Genomic DNA, 25,837 nt, shown 5'->3' on the forward strand with positions numbered 1-25,837 from the left:
ATAGGCACCTTTAATCCCAGCACTAGGGAGGCAGGTGTAAGAGGATCACAAGAGTGCACAGTGGACCTGAACTAGTAGAGTGAGACCCTAGTTGGGAGAAGAAAAAAAAGATGCCCTGAGAATATTCCAGCACAGAAAACTGAAATAAATTAATAAGCACAAGTAAAAACAAAAAGGAAATGAAAGGCTACTACTTCTCTGTAAGAAGAGCCCTTAGAAAAGCCTGCTTGTCCATCCACCCTTGGCTGGCACATAGTTAACTCAAGGAAATCAGATTTTGGAAGGATTCCCTCCCACCACTAATGGATGGTGACAAGCTTGCTGTACCTGAAAACTGCATACCAAAGAAGTGGTTATGCTGAACACCTGCGTTCATTCTCACACCTGGAATTAGGACACATGTCAGGTGTTGAGTGCCTATGTGACTGATAAAACCCTGGGTAGAGAGTCTCTAACAAGCATCTCCAGTTAGCAACACTTCACTGGCACTGCCATAATTTTTGCTAGAATTTACTGTGTGTGGTGTGTATGAATCTACTGGGGGAAATGTGTACCCAATTTCCCCAAGACTTCACCCCATGTGCCTTTTCCTCTTCTGATGGTGCTTTTTATCTTTCTACTGTAATAAGGTGTGGTATTTTTGTTTTTGTACTTTTTTCCTTTAGTTGGGTTTTTTTTTTTGTTTTGTTTTTCAAGATAGGGTCTTGCTCTAGCCCCGGCTATGTATTCTCAGGCTGGCCTCAAACTCACAGTGATCCTCCTACCTCAGCCTCCCGAGTTCTAAGATTAAAGGTGTGTGCTACCACAACCTGCCCACTTTAAAATATTTATTGATTTATTGATTTGCAAGCAGAGAGACAGACAGAATATGAATATGAATATGGATACACCAGGGCCTCTAGCTGCTGTCTCTGCTTGCAAATAAGTTTTTCTTTGTTTTACAAGGTAGGGTCTTGCTCTACCAGGCTGACCTGGAATTAGGTTCAGGGTGGCCTACAACTCAGATTCTCCTACCTATGCATTCCAAGGGCTGCAATTAAAGGCGTGCACCACCACGTTTGGCTTCAGTACTTACTAAAACCAAGTTTGAGGGCTGAGGAGATGGTTCAACAGTTAAAGACACTTGCTTGTAAAGCATGCCAGCCCAGGTTCAACTTCCCCAGCACTTACGTAAAGCCAGGCACATGAGCTACTTTGTGCGCAGTAGTGCACACCTAAAAGCCAAGAACTCAGATTGCTGTAAATTTGAAGCCAGCCTAGAACTATAGAGTTCCAGATCAGACTGGGCTCAAGTTATACCCTACCTCAAAAAAGGGGGTGGGGAGCTGGGCACAGTAGCCCACAACTTCAATTCTAGCCCTCAGGTCAAGAGGAGTGCTGTGAGTTCAAGGCTAGTCTAAGACTACATAGTGAACTCCAGGTCAGCCTGCGTAAGGAATGAAACCTTACCTAGAAAATCCAAAAAAGATGTGTGTGGGGCGGGGTACTCAATGGTTAAAGCACCTGCTTGCAAAGCCTAACGAACTGGATTCAATAGCCCAGTACCCACATAAAGGCAGATGTACAAAGTGGCATATGCACCTGGAGTTCGTTTGCAAGGGATAGACAGTCTGGAGAGCCTATTCTCCCCCTGCCCTTCTCTCCCCACCCCTCTCTCTGCTTACAAATAATTTTTTTTTTTAATGAGCTGGAGAGATGACTTAGTGGTTAAGATGTCTGCCTATGAAGTCAAAGTACCCAGGATGGATTCCCCAGGACCCACATAAACCATATGCACAAGGGGCACATGCTTCTGGAGTTCATTTGCAGTGGCTAGAAGCCCTGGTGTACCCAATTCAATCTCTGTCTCTCTCCTCTTCTCTCTCTCTGCTTGCAAATAAATAATCTCCCCCCCCCCAAGGTAGGGTCGCACTAGCCCAGGCTGATCTGGAATTCACTATGGAGTCTCAGGGTGGCCTCGATCTCACAATGATCCTCCTACCACTGCCTCCCAAGTGCTGGGATTAAAGGCATGCAGCACCATACTCGACTAATAAATAATTTCTTAAAAAAAATTTAAGTAAAAAAATTTTTAGAGCCAGGGGTAGTGTAGTGGTGCACTCTTTTATTCCCAGCACTCAGGAGGCAGAGGTAGGACTGCCATAAGTTTGAGGACATGATGAGACTAGGTAGTGAATTTCAAGTCAGCCTGAGCTACACTGAGACCTTACCTTGTAAAACCAAACAAGTTTTTTTTTTTTTTAAACATTTTATTTATTTATCTGAGAGAAATAGGCAGATAGAGTGACTGGAAGCACCAGGGCCTCTAGCTACTGACACATGCACAACCTTGTGTATCTGGCTTGCATACATACTGGGAAGTCAAACCTGGGTCCACAGGTAAGCACCTTTACCAGAAAGCCATTATTCCAGACCAATAAAAATATTATTTAAAGCTAGGCTGCAAGGTCACTGAGAGAGAAATCCTGCTGGAACTGAGCTGAAAACCTCCTCCATGTAGATATGCTGACAGAAAGCTGGAAAAAGCATGCAGTTCAATGGGAAAAAGAGAAATCACCAGTGAAGATACTCAAAAGTGAACACTGCAAGCCTTATATTTGGCCAGCCAAGCCAAATGAGCCAACAGGTACAATAGCGGCACACCTGCTCTAGATACTCTGAGAATCTTGAGAGCCACACCTAGCACCTTAAGCTCCTACCCTGAAGATATATAACATCAGATTGATTGATACATCTAATAATACTACAGCTAACTAGAAAATCCAAACATTAATTAATCCAAGATGCAAAAATATATAATTATAACACAAGAAACACCAAAAATCAAGACAATGTAACTCCACCAAAAAGTATTAATGCAACAGAAATGACCACGAGTGAGAATTAATTAGAAGAAATGCCTAAGAAAGATTTAAAAAGAATGATTATAAAGCCGGGCGTGGTGGCGCACGCCTTTAATCCCAGCACTCGGGAGGCAGAGGTAGGAGGATCACAATGAGTTCGAGGCCACCCTGAGATGACAGAGTTAATTCCAGGTCAGCCTGGACCAGAGTGAGACCCTACCTCGTAAAACCAAAAAAAAAAAAAAAAAAAAAAAAAAGAATTATTATAAATATGCTTGAAGAAATCAAAGGAATGAAAGAGGAAATCAAAGGAATAAAAGAAGACACAGGACACCAATGTAATGAAATAAAGAGGTCAAAACAAGACATAAATAAGAAAACAGAAATAATAAAGGAAAACCAGTCAGAATTACTAGCAATGAAGAACACAGTTAATGAAATAAAAAACTCTGTAGAAAATCTCACCAGTAGAATGGATGAAGGAGAGGACAGAATATCTAAGCTAGAAGACGAAGTGGCAGATCTAAAACAGTGCAACAAAGAAAAAGACAAATTAATAGGAAAGTATGAATGGGAATTTCAAGATATTCAGGACGCTATGAAAAGATCAAACATAAGAACTCAGGGTATAGTAGAACAACAATTTCACTCCAAAGGCATAGTAGGTGTCTTCAACAAAATCATAGAAGAAAACTTCCCCACATTGGGAAAGAGGTGCCAATGGAGAAGTAGGAATCCTTTAAAACACCAACTAGGCAAAACCTGGAAAGAACCTCTCCTCACCATATTATAATGAAACTACCAACTTTCCCACATTGGGAAAGAGGTGCCAATGGAGATGCAGGAATCCTTTAAAACACCAACTAGGCAAAACCTGGAAAGAACCTCTCCTCACCATATTATAATGAAACTACCAAACATACAAACCAAAGAATATTGAAAGCAGTTAGAGGGAAAAATCAAGTTACCTACCAAGGCAAGCCCATCAGGATCACAGCAGATAACTCAACACAAACTTTAAAAGCCAGAAGGGCTTGGAGTGATGTATTCCAAGTTCTGAAAGATAACAACTGTCAACCAAGGTTACTTTTTCCTTCAAAGTTATTCATTCAAGTAGACAGAGAAATAAGGACATTCCACAACAAAAGCAGGCTAAAGGAGTATTTGAAGACAAAACAAGCTCTACAGAAAACACTTGAAAGAATCCTCCATGCTGAAGAAAAAGAAAAGCACACATATAAGGAACCTGGAAAAAATAAACAATATTCAAATACTAGTTAACAAAAGAGAGCAAAAGTAAAACCGGAAGAACTACAAAAAAAAATGGCAAAAATGAATACACACAGATACCAAACACACTGGTGGTGGGTGACTTCAACACCCCACTCTCATCAATTGACAGGTCATCCCAGGAAAAAATAAACAGAGAAGAATCTGGATTAAATAAGGTCATAGAAGAAATGGACCTAACAAATATATACAGGACATTTCATCCAAACGTTGCAGAATATAGATTCTTTTCAGCAGCACATGGAGCACTCTCTAAAATAGACCATATTTTAGGATACAAAGCAAATCTTAACAAATACAGGAAAATTGAAAATAATTCCTTGCATTCTATCTGACCACAATGGAATCAAACTACAAATCAATAGCAAGACTTTACAGCATACACAAAATCATGGAAACTAAACAATACACTACTAAATGATGAATGGGTCAATGAAGAAATCAAGAAGGAAATCAAAAAATTTATAGAGTCAAATGATAATGAGAACACAACATATCAAAACCTTAGGAACACAATGAAGGCAGTCCTAAGAGGGAAATTTATAGCTTTAAGTGCTTTTATTAAGAAATTAGAAAAGTCACAAGTAAACGAGTTAATGCTTCAACTTAAATCCTTGGAAAAAGAATAACAGGGTAAACCAAAAATCAGGAGACAGGAAGAAATAACAAAGATTAGGGCAGAAATTAATGAAATAGAAACAAAAAAATCCAAAGAACCAATGAAACAAAATTAGAGATGAAAAATGCAACATTACAACAGATACCAGAGAAATTCAAAAAATCATAGAGACATACTATAAAAACATATACTCCACTAAGTTTGAAAATCTGAAAGAAATGAATGATTTCCTTGATTTATATGACCTACCTAAATTAAATCAAGATGAGATTAATTACTTAATTAAATAGACCTATAACAAGTATGGAGATACAAGCAGTTATCAAAAATTTCCGAACTGCCAGGCGTGGTGGCGCACGCCTTTAATCCCAGCACTCAGGAGGCAGAGGTAGGAGGACCGCCATGAGTTCAAGGCCACCCTGAGACTACAGAGTTAATTCCAGGTCAGCCTGGACCAGAGTGACACCATACCTCAAAAAACCAAAAGAAAAAGAAAAAAAAATCTCTGAACTAAAAAAAGTCAAGGCTCAGATGGATTCACTGGTGAATTTTACCATACCTTCAGGGAAGAACTAACACCAATGCTTCTTAAGCTTTTCCATAAAATAGATAAAGAAGGAATCCTACCAAACTCCTTATATGAAGCCATCATCACCCTGATACCAATACCAGGCAAAGATAGAACAAAAAAAAAGAAAATTATAGACCCATCTCCCTCATGAACATAGACACAAAAATTCTCAACAAAATACTGGCAAACAAAATATAAGAATATATCAGAAAGATCATTCACCCTGACCATTGTTACTTGACCCAGTCTCTTATTGGTATCAGAGCTTCCTATTTTTCAAAAGCTTGTATGATTCCCTGGTCTCTGTTCTTTTTTGTGGGACTTGCTTACAGGTATGCCTGGCTATACCAAATATTGATTATAAGCATTAGGTTCTGGAGATTCCAACTTGGACAGTCTCAGACCCACACTTGTGCAGGAAACACATTTAACCACTGAGCAATGTATCCAACTCATTATGCCTTATTTGCTAATGTTTCTGTGTATGACATATAAATCCTATAATGTTTATATTTTCAGAATCTGGCCAGCCAGGCCAAATGAGCCAACGGGTACCATACTGGCATGTCTATCATGGGGGAAACCAACTGCCCTCTAATTGGACTGGAGGCCCGCTCCATGGGAGAGAATACATCCCTGATACTGAGAACTTAAAACGGGTAGTCTTGAGCCCTAGGGGTGCAACATCTGCTGCTATCTGGCTAAATGTATATTCTATGCTTATCAAACTGCCCAGTAAGCACTTCTCTTAATATTCATACCCTTATATTAATGCTACTCTCACTTCTGGTAGAGAATCTTCTCTTTTCAGATGGCAGTGACCTTGGGACTACTCAGAAGGTATCATAGTGCTGGAAAGAAGTGACCAGAGTGCTCAGTACTGTAATATTTCTATCACACTTTCCAAGGCACGGGGTATAATGCAGAAGAGGAGGAGGAAAGAATATAAGAGCCAAAGGAAGGGTAGGACTTCTTACAACGTGCTCCCCCAGGCACAAAATGGCCTGGATATCCATCACCTCACAGTGCCTGACACTACCTACGTAAGACCAACATAATAGGAGGAAAAGATCATGACATCAAAATAAAAGAGAGACTAATTGAGAGGGGGAAGGGATATGATGGAGAGTGGAGTTTCAAAGGGGAAAGTTGGGGGAGGGAGGGTATTACCATGGGGTATTTTCTAAAATCATGGAAGTTGTTAATAAAAATCTGAAGGAAAAAAACGAATGTAAGAGCCAAAGGAAGGGTAGGACTCCTTACAACCTGTTCCTCCAGACACAAAGTGACCTGGATATCCATGACCTCACAGTGCCTGACACTACTTACAGAAGACCATCATAATGGTAGGAAAAGTTCATGACACCAAAATTAAAGAGAGACTGATTGAGAGGGGAAAGGGCTATGATGGAGAGTGGAGTTTCAAAGGATAATGTGGAGGGAGGGAGGGCATTACCATGGGATATTTGTTACAGTCATGGAAGCTGTCAATTTAAAAAAAATGTAAAAAAAAAAAAAAAAAAGTCACCAAAAAGCTCCACATCCAGGTGTGGTGGTGCACACCTTTTTTTTTAATGTAAGAGACATACAGAGAGAATTGGTGTGCCAGGGCCTTAGCCACAGCAATGGAACTCCAGATGGTTGTATCACCTAGTGGGGTATGTGCAAACTTTTGCTTGCCTCACTTTTGTGCATCTAGCTTACATGGAATCTGGAGAGTTGAACATGGGTCCTAAGGCTTCATAGGCAAGCACCTTAACTGCTAAGCCATCTCTTCAGCCTGGTGCACACTTTTATTACCAGCATATGGGAGGTCAAGGCAGGAGTTTTGCTCTGAGTTCGAGGCCAGTCTGAGACTACATAGTGAATTCCAATTCAACCTGGGGCTAGAGCAAGACCCTACCTCGAAATAAAAAATAAACTCATGATCTACTTTTGAACTGAATGTGCTCTGTACTAAGCAATAATAATACATGCATCTTCTAATGCCTCTTTTTCTTTCACTGTCTGATTCCAGCTCTCACTTATGACCATTTTAAAACTTCCCCTCTGTGTGCACAAAAAAAAAAAACAAGACAGATGTGGCGTGGTAATGTATATTAATACTGTTTGAATGTAAGACAAACTGGTTAAAGAAAAAGAGAATGTTAGTGTAGCAATGAAAGACGAATTTATGCCTCTATTACTAGTATTCAGGTGGTGAAGGCAGGGGCATCAGAAGTTCAAGATCATCCTCAGCTACCCTGCAAATCTGAAGCCAGCTTGGACTACATGAGACCTTGTCTCAAAAAAAAAAAAAAAAAAAAAAAAAGAATAAAACAGGGCTGGAGAAATGGTTTAGCAGTTAAGGTGTTTGCCTACAAAACCTAAGGACCCATGTTCAACTCTCCAGGTTCAACAAAAGCCAGACACAAGCACACAACACAAGATGACACAAGTGTGCAAGGTCTCACATGCACACAAGGTAGCCCAGGTGTCTGGAGTTTGATTGCAGTGGCTAGAGTCCCTGAGGCACCAATTCTCTATCATAAAAAATAAAATAAAACAGGGGCTGGAAAGATGGCTTAGCAGTTACGTTGCTTGCCTACAAAGCCTAAGGACCCAGGTTTGAATCCCCAGTACCTACGTAAATTGTTAAAATAAATAAAGTAACAAGAGGGCTGAAGAGATGGCTTTGTGGTTAAAGGCACTTGCCTGCAAAGCCTAAAGACCCAGGTTTGATTTTTCAGGTCCCACGTAAGCTATGGGCACAAGGTGGCACATGTGTCTAGAGTCCATTTGCAGTGACTAGAGGCCTTAGTGCGCCCATGCTCTCTCTCTCCCTCCTAATCTCAAATAACAATAAAAATTTAAGGCTGGGGAGATGGCTTAGCAGTTAAAAAATAATTTTTTAAAGAAACTCATAAATCATATACTCTGAGCCTAAGCATCTATCTGCTGTGGTCTACACTGATCTGTTCCAAAATTAATCTTTCATTAAGTATTATTTCTGATCCCAAGAACATTCAGAAGGTGTACTAGGTACAAAACCTAGGGCCCTGTACAGGCAAGAGAGGCTCCCACCACTGAGCGACATACAGCTATGGGGCCCCCCCGTTTTTTAAAGACAATATCTAGCTACAACAGGCTCCTCCTGCCTCAGTCTCCAAAGTGTTGGGATTACGGGCATATGCAACCACACCTGGCTCAACTATATATAGCATCTGAGAGGGGACCAGCTAGCACAGGGATCCCTCTTGACTAACCCACGCAGCTTAACTTTTACAGAGCAACTGCAGCAACTAGATGTCATTGAGAATAGCTGGAAAAACAATTTATAGGGCTATGAGAGGTTTTGTACATGTTACAGCTACTGGGAGACTATTCATCTCCAAGTAGTACCAAACATTCTACCACATGCTACAGCACAGCCTTTCCACAAAATCTTTATCAATAGTAACATATAGAACAACTACAGTTGAGTAACTTGGTAAAGGTCTTCCCACTGAAATCATAATGCCTGGAAGCATTTGTTTCCCCTTAAATTTATATCTATTAACACATTAACAAGCTAAACACTTTTTACTTATTTGTGCATGTGTGTGTAAGGGGGTTTTAGAGTCTCTTACCACAACAACATATATTCATCAGGCTACATGTGGTGGCTGGGGAATTAAAACCGGGTAAGGGGATGGAGAGATGGCTTAGCGGTTAAGCACTTGCTTGTGAAGCCTAAGAAACTCAGTTCGAGGCTTGATTCCCCAGGTCCCACGTTAGCCAGATGCACAAGGGGGCGCATGCATCTGGAGTTCCTTTGCAGTGGCTGGAGGCCCTGGCGCGCCCATTCTCTCTCTCTCTCTCTGCCTGTCACTCTCCAAATAAATAAATAAAAATAAAAAAACAAAAAAATTTAAACCCGGGTATGCAGGCTTTTGCAAGCAAGCACCTTTAACTGCTGAGCCATTTCCCCAGCCCCAAACTATCAGATGAAGTAAAAACAGGGCAAACTGCATAACAAAACTAATCTCCTATTGATTTGTTCACTTACTGGTAACACTGTTAACAAGAAACATGCCTCCCTAGTGCTAGGATACTGGGTGTGCACTACCCCACTCAGTTTAAAGACTCTGTCTTTAAAAAATAAATCTAGCTGGGCGTGGTGGCGCACACCTTTAATCCCAGCACTCGGGAGGCAGAGGTAGGAGGATCGCCGTGAGTTCGAGGCCACCCTGAGACTACATAGTGAATTCCAGGTCAGCCTGAGCCAGAGTGAGACCTTACCTCAGGAAAAAAAAAAAAAAAATCTATAGTGGGCTCATGCCTTTAATCTCAGCACTTGAGAGAAAGAGATAGGAGGATCACCAAGAGTTCAAGGCCACCCTGAGACTCCATAGTGAATTCCTGATCAGCCTGGGCTAGAGTGAGATCCTACCTCAGTGGAGAGGGAGATCTACATATCCACTCTCTGTCTGTCTCTCCTTCAAATACATAAATAAAAATTTAAAAAAAAAAAAAAAGGCTAGAAGCCAGGCATGGTCTCAGCATTCAGATAGAAGATCACTGTGAGTTCCAGGTCAGCCTGGGCTAGAGTGAAACACCACCTCAAAATAAATAAATAAATAAATAAGACTGGAGAGATGGTTCAGTTAAAAGCACTTGCTTGCAAAGCCTAATGGCACAGGTTCAATTCCTTAGTACCCACAGAAACCAGACACACCAAGTGGTGTATGCATCAAGTTCATTTGCAGTGGTGGGAGGTCCTGGCTTGCCCATACTTGCTCTTTCTGTCTGCCCCTCACATAAGTAAATAAAAACATTCTTTAAAAAAAAAAATCTAGGGCTGGAGAGATGGCTTAGCAGTTAAGTGCTTGCCTGTGAAGCCTAAGAACCCTGGTTCAAGCCTTGATTCCCCAGGGCCCACATTATCCAGATGCACAAGGAAGTGCACGATTCTGGAGTTTGTTTGCAATGGCTGGAGGCCCCAGCACACCCAATCTCTCTTTCTCTCTGTCTCTTTCTCTCTGTCACTCTCAAATAAATAAATGAAAATAAACATGGGCTGGAGAGATAGCTTAGCGGTTAAGTGCTTGCCTTGAAGCCTAAGGACCTCGGTTCGATGCCTGATTCCTCAGGACCCATGTAAACCAGATGCACAGGGTGGCATCTACAGTTCATCTGCAGTGGCTGAAGGCCCTGTTGCGCCCATTCTCTATCTGCCTCTTTCTCTCTCTCTCTGTCGCTCTCAAATAAATAACTATGAGCAAAATAAATAAATTTTAAAAATAAACAAAAAATTTTTTTAATCTACTCAGAAGGCTGGAGCAGTAAGATCAGTAAATCCAGGCCAGCCTTTAATCCCAACACTCCAGAGCTAGAGGTAGGACCACCACCTTGTGTTCCAGGCTGTCACTGGAATACAGAGTGCCTGCCAGATCAGCATGGGCTAGAGTGAGACTCTACTTCATGGGGGATAGAGGAGGAGAAAAGAAGAAGAAGGGAGAGAGTAAGAGAGGGAGGCCAGTTATGGTGCTGAAGAGGTGGAGGCAAGATGATTAAGAGTTCGAGGTCAGCCTAGAGTACACATTTAAGCCAGGCATAGTGATGGATGCCTTTAATACCAACACTTAGGAGGCAGTAAGGAGGATCATCATGAGTTTAAGGCCACCCTGAGAATTCGAGTCAGCCAGGACTAGAGCAAGACCCTACCTCGAAAAACTTTAAACTAAAAGAAAATAGTAGTAATAGTAATGAGGTGAGCTTAGAAGATGGCTCAGTAGTTAAAGGTGTTTATTTGCAAAGCTGCTGGCCTGAGTACAATTCCCCAGTACCCACGTAACATAAGATGCTAAAAAGTAGCACATGTATTTGGAGTTTGAAGCAGCAGAGGACGTGGCACACCCATTTTCTTTCTTTCTCTCTCTCTCTCTCTCTCTCTCTCTCTTTCTTTCTTTCTTTCTCTCCCTCCCTCCCTCCCTCTCTCCTTCCCTCTCTCTCTCTCTCTCTCTCTCTCAGATAGATAGATTGCTTTTAAAACTCACAATGTCTGGGCTGGAGAGATGGCTTAGCACTTAAGTGCTTGCCCATGAAGCCTAAGGGCCCCAGTTTGAGGCTGGATTCCCCAGGACCCACGTTAGCCAGATGCACAAGGTGATGCATGCATCTGGAGTTCGCTTGCAGTGGCTGGAGACCCTGGTGCGCCCATTCTCTCTCCTTCTTCTTCTTCTTCTTCTTCTTCTTCTCTCTCTCTCTTTCTCTCTCTGCCTCTTTCTCTGTCTGCCGCTCTCAAATAAATAAATAAAAATGAACAAAAAACACACACATACATATTTCACAAAGTCATGTGGCTAGATGTGTAGCTCAATACATGCACTGACCACTGGAAAAAGGAAAAGCAGCAGTGGGTCATTTGGTGAAAGGCTCAATTTTTTTTTAAATATTTTTATTTATTTATTTATTTGAGAGCGACAGACAGAGAGAGAAAGACAGGTAGAGAGAGAGAGAATGGGCGCGCCAGGGCTTCCAGCCACTGCAACCGAACTCCAGACGCGTGCGCCCCCTTGTGCATCTGGCTAACGTGGGACCTGGGGAACCGAGCCTCGAACTGGGGTCCTTAGGCTTCACAGGCAAGCGCTTAACCGCTAAGCCATCTCTCCAGCCCAAGGCTCAATTTTTTTAAAACACTGCCTCACCTTTAGGATTTGGCATGACTCCTCACATTTTCAGCTGCTCAGTTTAACTTGCTATATCCACCTGGCAGACTCTGGGCTTTGGCAGGACGACAGCCCTCTCTTGGTCTACCCCCAGAGGCTCCCCATGCTGATCAGCCTCATACAGGTGTGAATGCCCTATGACAACACTGATCAATAATCAAAGACAGAGATGGGCACTAACTCCAAAAATAAACACTGTCAGTTCACCTCATCTAGTAACCCTGCAGGACTGAAAACATTTACTTTTCCCTTAAGAGAATCTAATCTGGCTGAAAAAGGTGGCATATGCCTTTCATCCCAAAACTCAGGAGGAAGAGGTAAAAGGAACACTATGAGACTAATTTCAGATCAGCCTAGGCTACAGCAAAACCCTACATCGAAAAACCAATAAAAAGAAAGAAAAAAAGAAAGACAGGGCTGGAGAGATGGCTTAGCGGTTAAGCGCTTGCCTGTGAAGCCTAAGGACCCCGGTTCGAGGCTCGGTTCCCCAGGTCCCACGTTAGCCAGATGCACAAGGGGGCGCATGCGTCTGGAGTTCGTTTGCAGAGGCTGGAAGCCCTGGCACGCCCATTCTCTCTCTCTCCCTCTATCTGTCTTTCTCTCTGTGTCTGTCGCTTTCAAATAAATAAATTAAAAATTAAAAAAAAAGAAAGACAGATAGACAAAGTCAATAAACCCTTTATAAAGGAGAGACAGAAGCTAGGCGTGGTGGCGCACTTGGGAGGCAGAGGCAGGAGAATCGCCAAGAGTGCGAGGCCACCCTGAGACTACATGGTGAATTGCAAGACAGCCTGAGCTAGAGTGAGATCCTACCTCAAAACCCACCCCCCAAAAAAGGAGAGAGAGAGAATCTAGTCTGGCTAAGAGGGGGCAAGTAGGAAAGACAACTGTTTAGTCAGAAACACGCAGCTGTGGCTATGATTTGCAGGCCTTGCCTACTGCACCTCTGCAGTGCGCTCAGAAAACTACATAGGTGGCTTAAATGAAGCCTGTCTAAGGTATCCATCAAGCACCCTAGAACACAGTTACTGACTTGTTTAAAAGACTATGTACAGAATTCTTTATCTTTTAACTGGCAGCTAAATTTGTGAGTTACAAGTCATTTCTATCAGATGTTTCTCCTCACCAATCCAAGACTGAAGTCCCAGAGGAAAGTAAGCCTCTTCATCTCACTAACACCAACACTAATGTCTAGTAAACTGGAAAGACAGTGATGCCACTGCAGGTTATTTCCCATTTTGTACTTCTCTCTAAGCCTTAGGCATGGTCTTGCCTCCAGTAAATTCATGATGTGGACTAATGAATGTGCAAAAGGTTAAAAAAAAAAACAAACAAAGAGATGCTTTTATCAGGCTTTTCCTACTGTGTGTAAAACTGTACTTCAAATTTCTAGACTAACTGAAATTATTGTGTAAGTGCTTCCATGAACAGAGGCAAAGCTCCTCCTTAGGGACTCAAGCAAGTAGGCGTCAAAGACTCTATAGCTTCCCAGCAGTAGTAAGAAATACAGGGCTGTACAGAACACTCAGAAATTAAAGGCAATTGCCTGCAAAGCCTGACGGCCCAGGTTCATAGTACCCACATATAGCCAGATAAACAAATAAGCACATGCATCTGGAGTTCATTTGCCACAAGAGGCCCTGGTATGCCCACTCATTCATATTCATTTTCTTTTCCTAGTAAAAAAATAATATATTTTTGGGCTGGAGAGATGGCGTAGCGGTTAAGCGCTTGCCTGTGAAGCCTAAGGACCCCGGTTCGAGGCTTGGTTCCCCAGGTCCCACGTTAGCCAGATGCACAAGAGGGCGCACGCGTCTGGAGTTCGTTTGCAGAGGCTGGAAGCCCTGGCGCGCCCATTCTCTCTCTCTCCCTCTACCTGTCTTTCTCTCTGTGTCTGTCGCTCTCAAATAATAATAAAAAAATTAAAAAAAAAAAAAACAATAATATATTTTTAAAGCCCAATGTGCCAGGCATGGTGGTGCATGCCTTTAATCCCAGCACTTGGGAGGCAGAGGAAGGAGGATCGCCATGAGTTTGAGGCCACCCTGAGGCTACATAGTGAATTCCAGGTCAGCCTGAGCTAGAGTGAGACCCTACCTCGAAAAACCAAAAAAAAAAAAAAAAAAAGCCCAATGCATTAAGTAGCACACATATCTGGAATTGGTCTGCAGCAACAGGAAGCCCTAGCAGGCGCGCGCTCCCCCCCCCCCCTCTCTCTCTCTCTCTCTCTCTCTCTCTCCAACCCCCACCCCAATAAATAAAAGTAAAAATGTTTGGGCTGGAGAGATGGCTTAGTTGTTAAGGTGATTGCTTGTAAAGCCAAAGGATCCCAATCCAACTCTACAAGACCCACAAAGCCAGATGGGGCGCATGCATCTGGAGTTCCTTTGCAGTGGCTGGAGGCCCTGGTGTGCCCATTCCTTCCTTCCTTCTTCCCTCCCTCCCTCTCCCTCTCTGTCTCTTTCTCTCAAATAAAGAAATACAATATATGTAAGTATACATAAAAAAAATAAATAAACACACACCAAAAAAAGAGCCGGGCATGATGGCTCACGCCTTTAACCCCAACACTCAGGAGGCAAAGGCAGGAGGATCGCTGTGAGTTCTAGGCCACCCTGGGAATACACAGTGAATTCCACGTCAGCCTGAACTAGAGTGAGACCCTACCTTGAAAAAACAAAAAATAATAATAACAAATAAATAAATAAAAATGTTTTTAAATTACACATATAAAACCAATGTGGTGGTGCATGCCATTAACCCCAACACTTGGGGTAGGAGAGCCACTGTGTCCACACTCAGAAACCATAGATTGTTACCAGAAAATTTTCAGAGCCAGGGCTGGGATACCTTCCAGTGAGTTGTTAGCCAGGGAAGTCCCCGATATCCCCAAAACATTACAGGCCACTGCTGAGGCTCTTAATTTCCCACCAGGAATAGATGGCAAGACCCTATTGCTGAAGACTCGACATGCTTGTGCTGCAAGGTCACTGAGAAATCCTGCTGGAGCTGAACTGAAAAACCTCCTCCATGTTGACCAGCTGACAAAACTGCATGCAGTTCAATGGGCAAGAGAGAAATCACCAGTGAAGATACTTATCAGTGGACACTGCAAGCCTTGAATTTGGCTGGCCGGGACAAATGAGCCAACACGTGCAATGGTGACATGTCTGATATGGGGGAAACCAACTGCCCTCTAACTGGACTGCAAGTCTGCTCCATGGGAGGAAATACATCCCTGATACTGAGTTTGTTTGCAGTGGCTACAGGTACTGGTGCACTCATTCTCTATCTGCCCTTTTTGCCCTTCTCTCTCTCTCTCTCAAATAAATAAAATTTTAAAAACACCAGCAGTGGTCTGGAGAGATTGCTTAGCTATTAAGTAAGTGCCTGCCTGTGAAGCTTAAGGACCCCGGTTTGAGGCTCAATTCTCCAGGACCCACACTACACATTAGCCAGATGCACAAGGGGGCACATGCGTCTGGAGTTCATCTACAGTTGCTGGAGACCCTGGTGCACCCATTTTCTCTATCTCTATCTCTCTATCTTCCTCTTTCTGTCTGTAGCTCTCAAATGAATAAATAAATAAAAATAAAAATGCCAGCAGAGGAGGTGTCCAGAGAGACAGCTCAGCAGCTAAAAACACCTGCTTGCAAAGTCTATCGGTGCAGGTTAGAGTCCCCAGTAACCCACATAAGCAAGTTGCACAAAGTGGCACATACATGTGGAATTCATTTGCAGTAGCAAGAGGTCCTGGAATGTCCATTCTCACTCATATTCTCTCTCTCCCTCTCTTCCTGCTTACAAATAAGTAAAAATATTGTTAAAAAATTGAAATAGAAGATACAATTTTAAAAGTGAGCAGTATGCCGGGCGTGGTAGCACAGGCCTTTAATCCCAGCACTTGGGAGGCAAACGAAGGAGGATTGCTGTGCGTTCAAGGACAGCCTGAAACTCCATAGGGAATTCCAGGTCAGTCTGGGCTAGAGGGAGACCCCTACCTTGACCCTACCTACCAAAAGCAAGTAGTGAAAGCCAAAGTCCTCACAATGCCTTCAAAGTGCTAGGTGGTCTGCTCTACCACCACGTCCTGAGTCCTGCACCTGTCCCCCAACTACTGTCGCCTTCCCTTAGTTCACTCCAGCAAATATTTGACTCTGAGGAGTTCTCAAGCCTGACCTACCAGATGGCCACCTAAGTAACAGGCTCAAGTACCTGCCCAAATGTCTTTTCACTTTTCCCAACTCTTACCACCCTATTTAAGACTGCAGCTTACCTCTGCCCACAGTCATCTCCCCACCCAACACTACTTCATATGACCTACTACTTAAACAAGTAGGTAATTTATTATACTAATTGCCACTAGTCTGCTACAATCCATACAGGGAGTTCTATCAATTTTACTCAATGATATATCCCAGAATGGCTAGAACAAACAAATGCATAGAGTAAACATTCAGTATATGTTCTATGAATTTTTTCCCCAAGGTAGGGTCTCACTTAAGCCTTGAATTTGTGGGGATCCTCCTACCTGTCTCCCAGGTGCTGGGATTAAAGGCATGCACCTGTATTTCACTTTTTAACGTTTGAAAACAAAACCCAAAACTGAACCAGGCATCGTTGCCCACACCTTTAATCCCAGAACTCGGGAAGCAGAGGTAGGAGGATTGCCATGAGTTCAAGGCCACTCTGAGACTACCCAGTACAAGGGAATACTAAAAGCTGGGAATATCTTCTTGGTTGTGGTCTGTTCCAGGAATCCCATCTACCAACTAGAGCAAAAAGGACTCAAGTAAAGGGCAAGGTGGTATCTCAGGGGCTATTCATCTGTAAACAGCAACAAGTAATACTTTTACCTCCAATCCATTCCAATCCAATTACCTACAGATTTAAATAGGTCCCAGTACCACAGCTTCCCCCTGGCTCATCACCAACTCTCCCAAACTAACCACAGCTTTGTCAAGAGCCTTCTTACTTCCACTCTCGACCCCTCACCGTCTATTCACACAAACACTATTTACACAGACACTGTGGTTCTGTGTGAAAACATACATCAGATCACTACACTCTAACGCGACCCTTTCAAGACTTCCTGTTTTAGACCATTTTCCCTTATTGTAATAGTTTCTATGACCAAATTATACCAGACTAATTTAGTTCACTTTTGGAGAGTGAAAGATCCAAGACTAGGCAGTCCCATGTGCACAGCTTTTAATGAGGACCTACCTAGTAACTACACAATGGTGACAGAGCATGGACAAGCACTAGAGGAGCAGGTAGGGCCAGTCCTGTTCTCTTTGTAAAGCCCTAGGTGAGAACTAACAGGGAAAGCTTTCTCATCACTTCCAAGGTGAGCACCCTGGAGACTCCTCCTAGGACCCACCGCTCAAAGGTCCCATTACCACACTGGAGGCTAGGTTCCAACAAATGAACCCTTAGGAAACACACCAACTATATGCAAACCACAGCACAAATGTTTTCATATGGTGATGTTCGTGTCATGGCCCACAGGTGCCTATTTTGTACTGGTTCCTGTGACCCTCTTTCTGATTCCCTACCACCTTAATCATAAACATCTTCTTCCTGTCCCTCAAATATGTGAAGCTCAAACATGCTAAGTTCATCTCACCTCTGAGCCTGTGCACTGACTGGTTCCCTACCAGGAATGCCCTTGCTCCAAAACTCTGAATGGATCATTTTATCAATAGGCCCTCCTTCCCACCTGGTCTAAGCCAACACCCTGTCACTCTCACCCTCTGATTTGGGTTTCTTTCTTCTCATGACACTACCACAACCCAAACTGATGAAAACCCCGTGAAGGGAAGAAAAGGGACTTCCAGAGCTCTATCCAGCATGGAGAAGGCACACAACCTATAGTCTATAGTGTGTTCATGGAGTGGATGGACTAAGATGGCAAAAAAAAAAAAAAACACCACCACCTCAGTGAACAATGTGCTCATCTACTGTTCTACTGTATTTTGCTTTCAACTTCAATAAGGAATAGCAAATTGGACAGACAACCAATCAGTGTAGCCCGGCATGGTGGCACACGCCTTTAATCCCAGCACTCGGGAGGCAGAGACAGGAGGATCACCATGAGTTCAAGGCCACCCTGAGACTCCATAGTGAATTCCAGGTCAGCCTGGGCTATATTGAGACCCTACCTTGAAAAACCACCAAAAAAAAAAAAAAAAAAAAAAGAAAGAAAGAAAGAAAGAAAGAAAAGAAAACCAATCAGTGTCTTAAATTACCTATTTATCAAAAGGCCACAAATTTATACCATAAAATATAGTTATCATGCTATGGTTCTTAAATCTTTTCAACCGTAACTTTTAGTGAGAGCTATGAGGCTACCATTCATACCAGCTCTTCCAAGCACTTAACTTCAGGCTACCACCTGCTCTCTTAATCTTACACCAAAATCAGCAGGTATACTTGATCTCAGTCTAAGTCCTGGTCATCTTTACTACAGTAACAGCACGTCTCAAATGACAGTAACAAATGTCTGACTTTCCAAGAGAAGCTTCCATTTTTCTCCTGTCCCAGGGCAAGTTACCAGGTCTTGACCTGTATTTCATAAGTGCTCACCCATCTCCTCTCCTCATGTCCTCTACATTACTTCCTTCCCTTACCCACCTCTCCCTTGGGACTTCTCAGCTGCAGTCTCTCTTTTTGTGTATTAATCCCAGCACTCAGGAGGCAGAGGTAAGAGGATCATCATGAGTTCGAGGTCACCATGAGACTACATTAGTGAATTCCAGGTCAATCTGGGCTAGAGCGAGACCCTACTTCGAAAAAGCAAAAACATAAATAAATAGTCTGCCTTAATCATTCAGGCTGGCCTGAAGCTCACTCTGCAGCCTAGGCAGCCTTAAGTTGCCATCATCCTGCCTCAGACTCCCAAGTACCTAGGATGACAGGCCTGGACCACTAGGCCTCATAAACACATCTTATTTTAACTCAACCACAGCAGAGTTCCCAAGAGCCTCCAGGTAATCCATCACACCGTGCTTTCTTTTTCTGGCCAGTGTGCTGTTCCCTTGTATCCAAAACACATCTCTCCCGTCTTCACCCAGCAAACACTTTACAACACTCAGTGTATCTGGCAAAACCACCAGAAAACCTGTCAGAGCTCTTTCATTAACAAATCTTCCTATAGCACTTACTATGATACTCACACGTAGGAACAACATTTTCTCACAAAAGATGATATTTTCATTTGTTTTCAAGGTAGGGTCTTGCTCTGACCCAGGCTGATCTGCAATTTACTATGTAATCTCAGGGTGGCCTTGAACTCATGGCAAACCTACCTCTGCCTCCCAAGTGCTGCGATTAAAGGTGTGCACTAGCATGCACGACACAAGGTGCCGTTTGTCTTTTACACTGTCAGATAGGTCATGTAAGTTCTTGAAGTGTGTACCAAAGGAAAATGACTGCTAAAACATTTAACACTTAAAATGGCATGGAGATTTTTCTGCATTTGATATATTTACAGAAACAATTGAAGAATGCTATGAAATAATCTGAATTATCTCAACACATTGCCATTCTACAAAACTTTTTTTTTTTAATTAACTTACTTTTGTTTTTGTTTTTCAAGATAGGGTCTTGTCTAGCCAAGGCTGACCTGAAATTCACTATGTAGTCTCAGGGTGGCCTCAAACTTACTGAGATTCACCTACCTGTGCCTCCTGAGTGTTGGGATTAAACGTGTGCACCACCATGTCTGGCCACTCAATAAAACCAAGTGTTTCTTGGGCTGGAGATGGCTTAGCAGTTAAAAGTCACTTCTTTGCAAAGCCTAATGGCCTGGCTAGATTCCCCAATATCCACATAAAGCCAGATACACAAAGGGGCACATGCATATAAAGTTCATTTGCCATGGCAAGACGATCTGAACATCCATTCTCCACATACCCCTTCTCTGCTTGCAGATAAAAATAAATAAAGCTGGGACTGAAGCAATGGCTCAGTGGTTAAAGGCACTGGTAGCAAAGCCTGACAGCCTGGGTTCAAATCCCCAGGACCCATGTAAAGTTGGGTGCACAAAGTGATGCATGTGTCTAGAGTTCCTTTGCAGTGGCAAGAAGCCACGGTGCACACATTCTTTCCTTTTTTGTTGTTTTCTTTTATGAGAGAGAGGGAATTGGCACCCCAGGGCCTCCAGCTGCTACAATCAAACTCCAGAGCCATGAGCCACGTTATGCACTTGCGTGTGTCTGGCTTATGTTCTGGAGAGCCGAACATGGGTCCTTAGGCTTCATAGGCAAGCGCCTTAACCACTAAGCAACCCCCATTCTTTCTTTCTCGCCATCACTCCTTGCAAATAAATCAATATGTTCTCTTTTTTTTTTAAGTGTTTCTGTCACTAGTAGGACAGATAATTCAAACTGAAAAGTTCACTTCAAAGAATTGTTTAGTACAAGACAATAAATGATGTAAGTCTTTCTATAGTTCAATTGTCATTATATATAGAAACTGAGAACACACACACCCCACAAATTTAATTCCAATGTAACACACATTGAATGCGGGGTTATTTCTTGTGTTTTATTTGTATCTATTTATTTGAAAAAGAGAGAAACAGAGAATGAGCATGCCAAGACCTCCAGCCAAACTCCTGACACATGTGCCACCAGCTTATGTGGATCCTGGGAAATCGAACCTGGATCCTTTGGCTTTGCAGACAAGCACCTTGACCACTAAGCCATCTCTCCAGCCGTTTTATTTATTTATTTATTTTTGAAGCAGGCTGACCTGGAACTTAGTCTAGCCTGGTCTCAAACTCATGGCAATCCTCCTGCCTCAGTCTCTCAAGTAGTAGGATTAAAAGCATAGGACACAGTGCCTGACTCGTTTTTGGTGTTGTGATTGCTAATTTATTTGCATGCATATGCACCACGGTCTCCTACCCCCACAAACAAAGGCCAGATACATGCACCACTTTCTGCATCTGATTTTAGCAGATGCTGGGGAAGTAAACCCATGCCAGCATGTTTTTTAAGTGTCTTTTAACCACTGAGCTATCTTTGCAGGCTCTTTCTTTTTTTCTTTCTTTTTATTTTTTTTTTTGAGTGCACTATATAGCCTCAAAAACATAATCCTTCTGCTTCAAACTCCTGAATGGTAGGGTAACAAGCATAGAACATAATGCTGCCCAGTCAACACCAGACATATTTTGAATTGTAATTCTTGATGAAACAAAATAAAAGCCAGACATGGTGGCACACACCTTTAACCCCAGCACTGGGGAGACAGAAGTAGGAGGATCTCTATGATATCCAGACCACCCTGAGACTACATAGTAAATTCCAGGTCAGCAAGACCCAACCTCAAAAATAATAAAAAAAAATAAAATAAAAATCACAAGCAACTTCTTAGTTTTTACCAAGTAAGAAATTATGTCATAAAAAATAAGCTAGATTTTTAGTACTATTGATTAGGAAAGTAATAAATTTAAAGATTGCTTATACAGAGCTGGAGAGATGGCTCAGCGATTAAAGTGCTTGCCTGCAAAGCCTAAAGATCCTGGTTTGACTCCCTAATATCCAGGTAAACCCAGACACACAAAGTGGTGCATGCATCTGGAATTCATTTGCAGCAGCTAGAAGCCCTGGTGTACCTATTTTCACTGTCTTCTCCCTCTCTGTCTTTTTCTTAGCTTGCAAATAAATAAATTTACAAAAAAATTTGGGGGGCTGAAGAGATGACTTAGCTGTTAAGGTGCTTGACTGTGAAGCCAAAGGACCTAGGTTCAATTCCCCAGTACCCACAAGGCACATGTATCTGGAGTTTGTTAGCAGTGGCTGGAGGCCCTGATGAACCTATTCTGTATATCTGCCTCTTCCTCTTGCTCTCAAATAATAAAATAACTTTTTGAAAAATCACTTTCGCCCGGCATGATGGTACACGTCTTTAATCCTACCACTCAGGACTCAGAGGTAGGAGGATCGCTGTGAGTTGGAGGCCACTGTGAAACTACAATGAATTCAGGTCAGCGTGGGCTAGCGTGAGACCCTACCTCAGGAAAAAAAAATAATATATATATATATTATACATGTACACACATACACCTTATACTTGTAAAGAAGTTCTCTGTTGCCGGGCGTGGTGGCGCACGCCTTTAATCCCAGCACTTGGGAGGCAGAGGTAGGAGGATCGCCATGAGTTCAAGGCCACCCTGAGACTACAGAGTTAATTCCAGGTCAGCCTGGACCAGAGTGAAACCCTACCTCTAAAAACCAAAAAAAAAAAAAAAAAGTAGTTCTCTGTGAAATTGGAAATCTAATTACTTTTAACATTACTAATAACAAAAATGCTTAAAGACAATAATAATACCAAAAAACTTGTATTTACCTAATACCATGAATTTGCAAGACTAAAGTATCCTGCATATTTTCTTTCGTTATTTTTTCTGTGTAGTTTCTGTTGTCATTGTTTTGTTTGCTTGAGACAGGGCCTAGGATGGCCTCTAATTTACTGTATAGCCCATGATGGCCTTGAATTACTGATCATCCTCCAAGTGCCAGAATTACATGTGTGCATTCCATTGTTTAAACAGACAAGTTTTAAAACAGAAATGAAAGGAAAAGTAAAAAGAATAAATTTACACCTTCAACTTACTACATGTCTTTTACCCAGTGCTTATAAAGAACTTCAGACATGACAAGCATGAACATGGAACTCAGGCAGATGACAGTTTATATTCCAAATGTGTATTCAGCTACTGGATGCACATTACACATGAACCATTCAACCCAAAACTTAAGATATTTCATCCAACATCAGGGTAGACAGATACACATCTTTTCACTGCGTTACACAAGTTGTACCTAGCACTCACTCAAGAAGGGCTCACTGCTGATACATCACTGCTTGTTTTCATTTACATGAAAATTAAGATAATAAATTAATATATAACAAACTGTCCCCACCAGAATACAGCACCAAACTCAAAATGAAAAGTTAATAAAAAAAAAATTGGGCCAAGTTACTGATGTAGAAGGTAGGAAAATAAGTAGCTATGAATTTTACTCTGTTCTATAAACACAAGCATTGCAAATCTTACCCTGGATGTAGTACTGTAAAAGCACTGGTCAATAAAGAGAAGTGAAATGTAGTTTTTAAAACCTAGTCCACAGAACTATGGAAAGTAGTCTGCTAGCATGCGACCTGATGCACCCTTGCCAATACACTCGACCTTTTCAAGCACATCTAATCTGTAATGGGTGAAAAAAAAAAAACAAAAAAACAGAACACTGCTAGTGTCTGATCTCCACCAGTTACATCTAGATACTTCAGATGCTAAGATTTTACATCCCTCACGTGTTTTAACAAGACATTCAGTTTACATAGTCCCTAAAATTAAAACACAAACACCTGTATTTCTATTGCTGTATTTTCTTCCACCAATAAAACTACTTCTTAAACACCTGTACTTCTCCAGCTCTAGTCCTCACTGAGCATGTTTACTTAAAGAGGAACCTCACCATCAGTTTTCCACACTCCGCAGTCAATACAACAAATGACAACTTACAGACCCACAACATCAATGGAAGAAAACAAATCATGAATTCCTAATAACCGGAAAACAAAAAGCAGAATTCCCATATCTCATCTCTATGAGGTGTTTGGATCACCAAATTTCTCCTTTAAAACCTACAGATGATGATGATGATTGGCGGCTACCACAAGTTTCTTTGTAAAAATTCACAGTACTGTTCACACAATAAAAAGGACACTTTCTTTCATCAGCTTAATCAATAGAAACACAGCATAGTTCAGGTTCCAGAGTCAGGTTACTTGACCTGCTTTCTATTTTACGATTTTCAGACAGTTGAATCCAAGCAAACTGGAGGGAGTCATCTTGTGCGAGATGCTTTCCCAACTGAGCCTAACTCCGCAGCACAGCCCCGTGGATACTCACAGCAGCTGACCCCCATCCCCGTCTCCAGGGAAGGCTCGGCGCCGAGCCACGCACACACGCACACATGCACACACGCACACATGCTCACAAACACACACACCTCCCTCTGCAAAACTCGCAGGCCCGCACGGCGACCTCAGCCCGGCCTTACTTCCTGAATTTGCAAGGCTCACTCTTTCCTTCCTTACCTTCATGGTGCCTCTGGGACGACGATCCCCTCGCGAACCCCCGAGTCACCTGCACCTGGAAGGCGAACAAAGACCCCATCACCACCGCCGTCGGGCCGGGGGGCGACGAGAGAGCGCCGGGCGTCCGCCGCGGGGCTCTTTGGCCCAGCCGGCCCCGCGTCCCCCCACCACCCACACAGCCCGCAGCTTCCCGCCCCATTGTCGCGACCCGACGGACTTTCTCGGCCTTGACGATGACGCCATTTCTGTCACAAGAAACTCACAACAAGCCGGGGTCCCGCGCGGCCTGGAGCCCCCGGGGCCGGCAGCCTGTCCACCACCACCGCGGGCCTCGCGGAACCCGCAGGCCCCGGGGCCGCGGCCCGCCGCGAGGAGGCCGACAAGTGGGAGCGGTGGAGGGGGAACCGAGAGTACGGGGAACCCGGGGCGGCCAGGCTCCGACCCGTCCCGGACCTCGCCACTCCGAGACGGCCGGCGCCCGGTGTGCGACCCGGCAGGGCGGCACCAGCTCGGCGCCGCGAGAGAGCGGACGAACGGGGGTCCCCGAGAGGCCGAGGCCCCGACGACCGGAGCCCGAGGCCATCGGCCCGGCCACGGGAGCTACCCCAGACTCCCAGAGCGAGAAAACAAAATCCCTTACCTCTGCGGAGCCGAGGTCCCAGCGCCGCGCGGACACACTCCCGCGCCTCTTCCACCCAAAAGCGGCAAGGCCTGGGGAGAGATAGAGAAGGCGGCCGGTCCAGCGGCGGCCGCGGCTCAGGCGCCGGCTCCTCCTCCTCCCGCGGCGGCGACTGGTACCTTTGTTTGGCGGCCGCTCCGGCTCCCTCGCGGGGGGAGGGGGCGGCGAAAAATCCCTCCCGGACCGAGGTCGGGGCCTCGGGTGCGCCGCACTCCCGACGTCGGCGGACGCCGGCGCTGCGCGGCTCGCTCGGAACAGAGGTCCAGACGGCGGCCGTGGCGGCGGCGAGCTCGGGCTCGAGACTCTTCCTCCGCTCGGGCGCCCCAGCTCCTCACTCCGGACTCGACTGACGGGCAAACATCGCTTCCCCCCACCGCCCGAAGTACCCCCCCTTCCTCCTTCACCCCTCCCCTATCTTCTCGTCCCCTCCCCTACTTCTTTCCCGGATGGCCGGCCAAACGACCCGCGATTGGTTATAATTCTCTAGAGCCCGCCTACGGCCTATTCCTATTGGTTTGAAAGATACAAACAACGACGCCATTTTCCCACCACTTCTATGGAAACAGAAAGTTACGCCCCAAGGCTTTCTGGGAACTGTAGTCCGTTCCTCTATGCTAATAGGAAAACCCTCGCAGATGAGGACTGCACGAACCGCGATGCCCCTCGCCTGCCTGAGCTGGAACGGCAAGGGGATGGGAGGGCGACGGGGCGTGGCCACAGGGCGCCGGGGAGGTGGCAAACGACGCTTGCGCAGTGTGGCCGGGATGGCGCATTTTCTTGCACCTAGTGATGCGGCGGCGGCGGCGGCGGCCGCTGAGAAGGGCGGAGAGTTCCGTGGTGAAGTTGGGGGAGGGCGTCGTTTCGGCGTCGGGAGGAGCCATGGTCTGAACTACGAGTGGGAAGTTGGTGTGCTGCGTACCGCTAGTCCCCGGAGCCGCGGCGTGAAGTCGTGAGATCACCTCGGAACGGTGAGCGGCGAGGAACCCGGATCGGGGGCGGGGCGGGGGGAGGCGGTGAGTGCCCGGATGCTGA

At 44.1% G+C, this 25,837-nt stretch overlaps 1 protein-coding gene across 7 annotated transcripts in view; it reads right to left on the minus strand.

Annotated features, from left to right (window-relative positions):
* Window positions 1-24,940, minus strand: part of Arid4b (AT-rich interaction domain 4B) — a 147,042-nt gene extending 122,102 nt beyond the window's left edge. For all 7 annotated transcript variants that reach the window (XM_045149565.1, XM_045149564.1, XM_045149563.1 and 4 more), the window contains exons 1-2: window positions 24,767-24,940; window positions 24,127-24,181 (exon numbers count right to left, since the gene is read on the minus strand). In XM_045149565.1, coding sequence (XP_045005500.1) covers window positions 24,127-24,132 — 6 coding nt within the window. In that variant the 5' untranslated portion in view covers window positions 24,133-24,181; window positions 24,767-24,940. The remainder of the gene's footprint in view (window positions 1-24,126; window positions 24,182-24,766) is intronic.
* Between the last annotated feature and the right edge of the window lie 897 nt (window positions 24,941-25,837).

The sequence above is a fragment of the Jaculus jaculus genome, chromosome 5 (assembly GCF_020740685.1).
Source record: "Jaculus jaculus isolate mJacJac1 chromosome 5, mJacJac1.mat.Y.cur, whole genome shotgun sequence".
NCBI lineage: Eukaryota > Metazoa > Chordata > Mammalia > Rodentia > Dipodidae > Jaculus > Jaculus jaculus.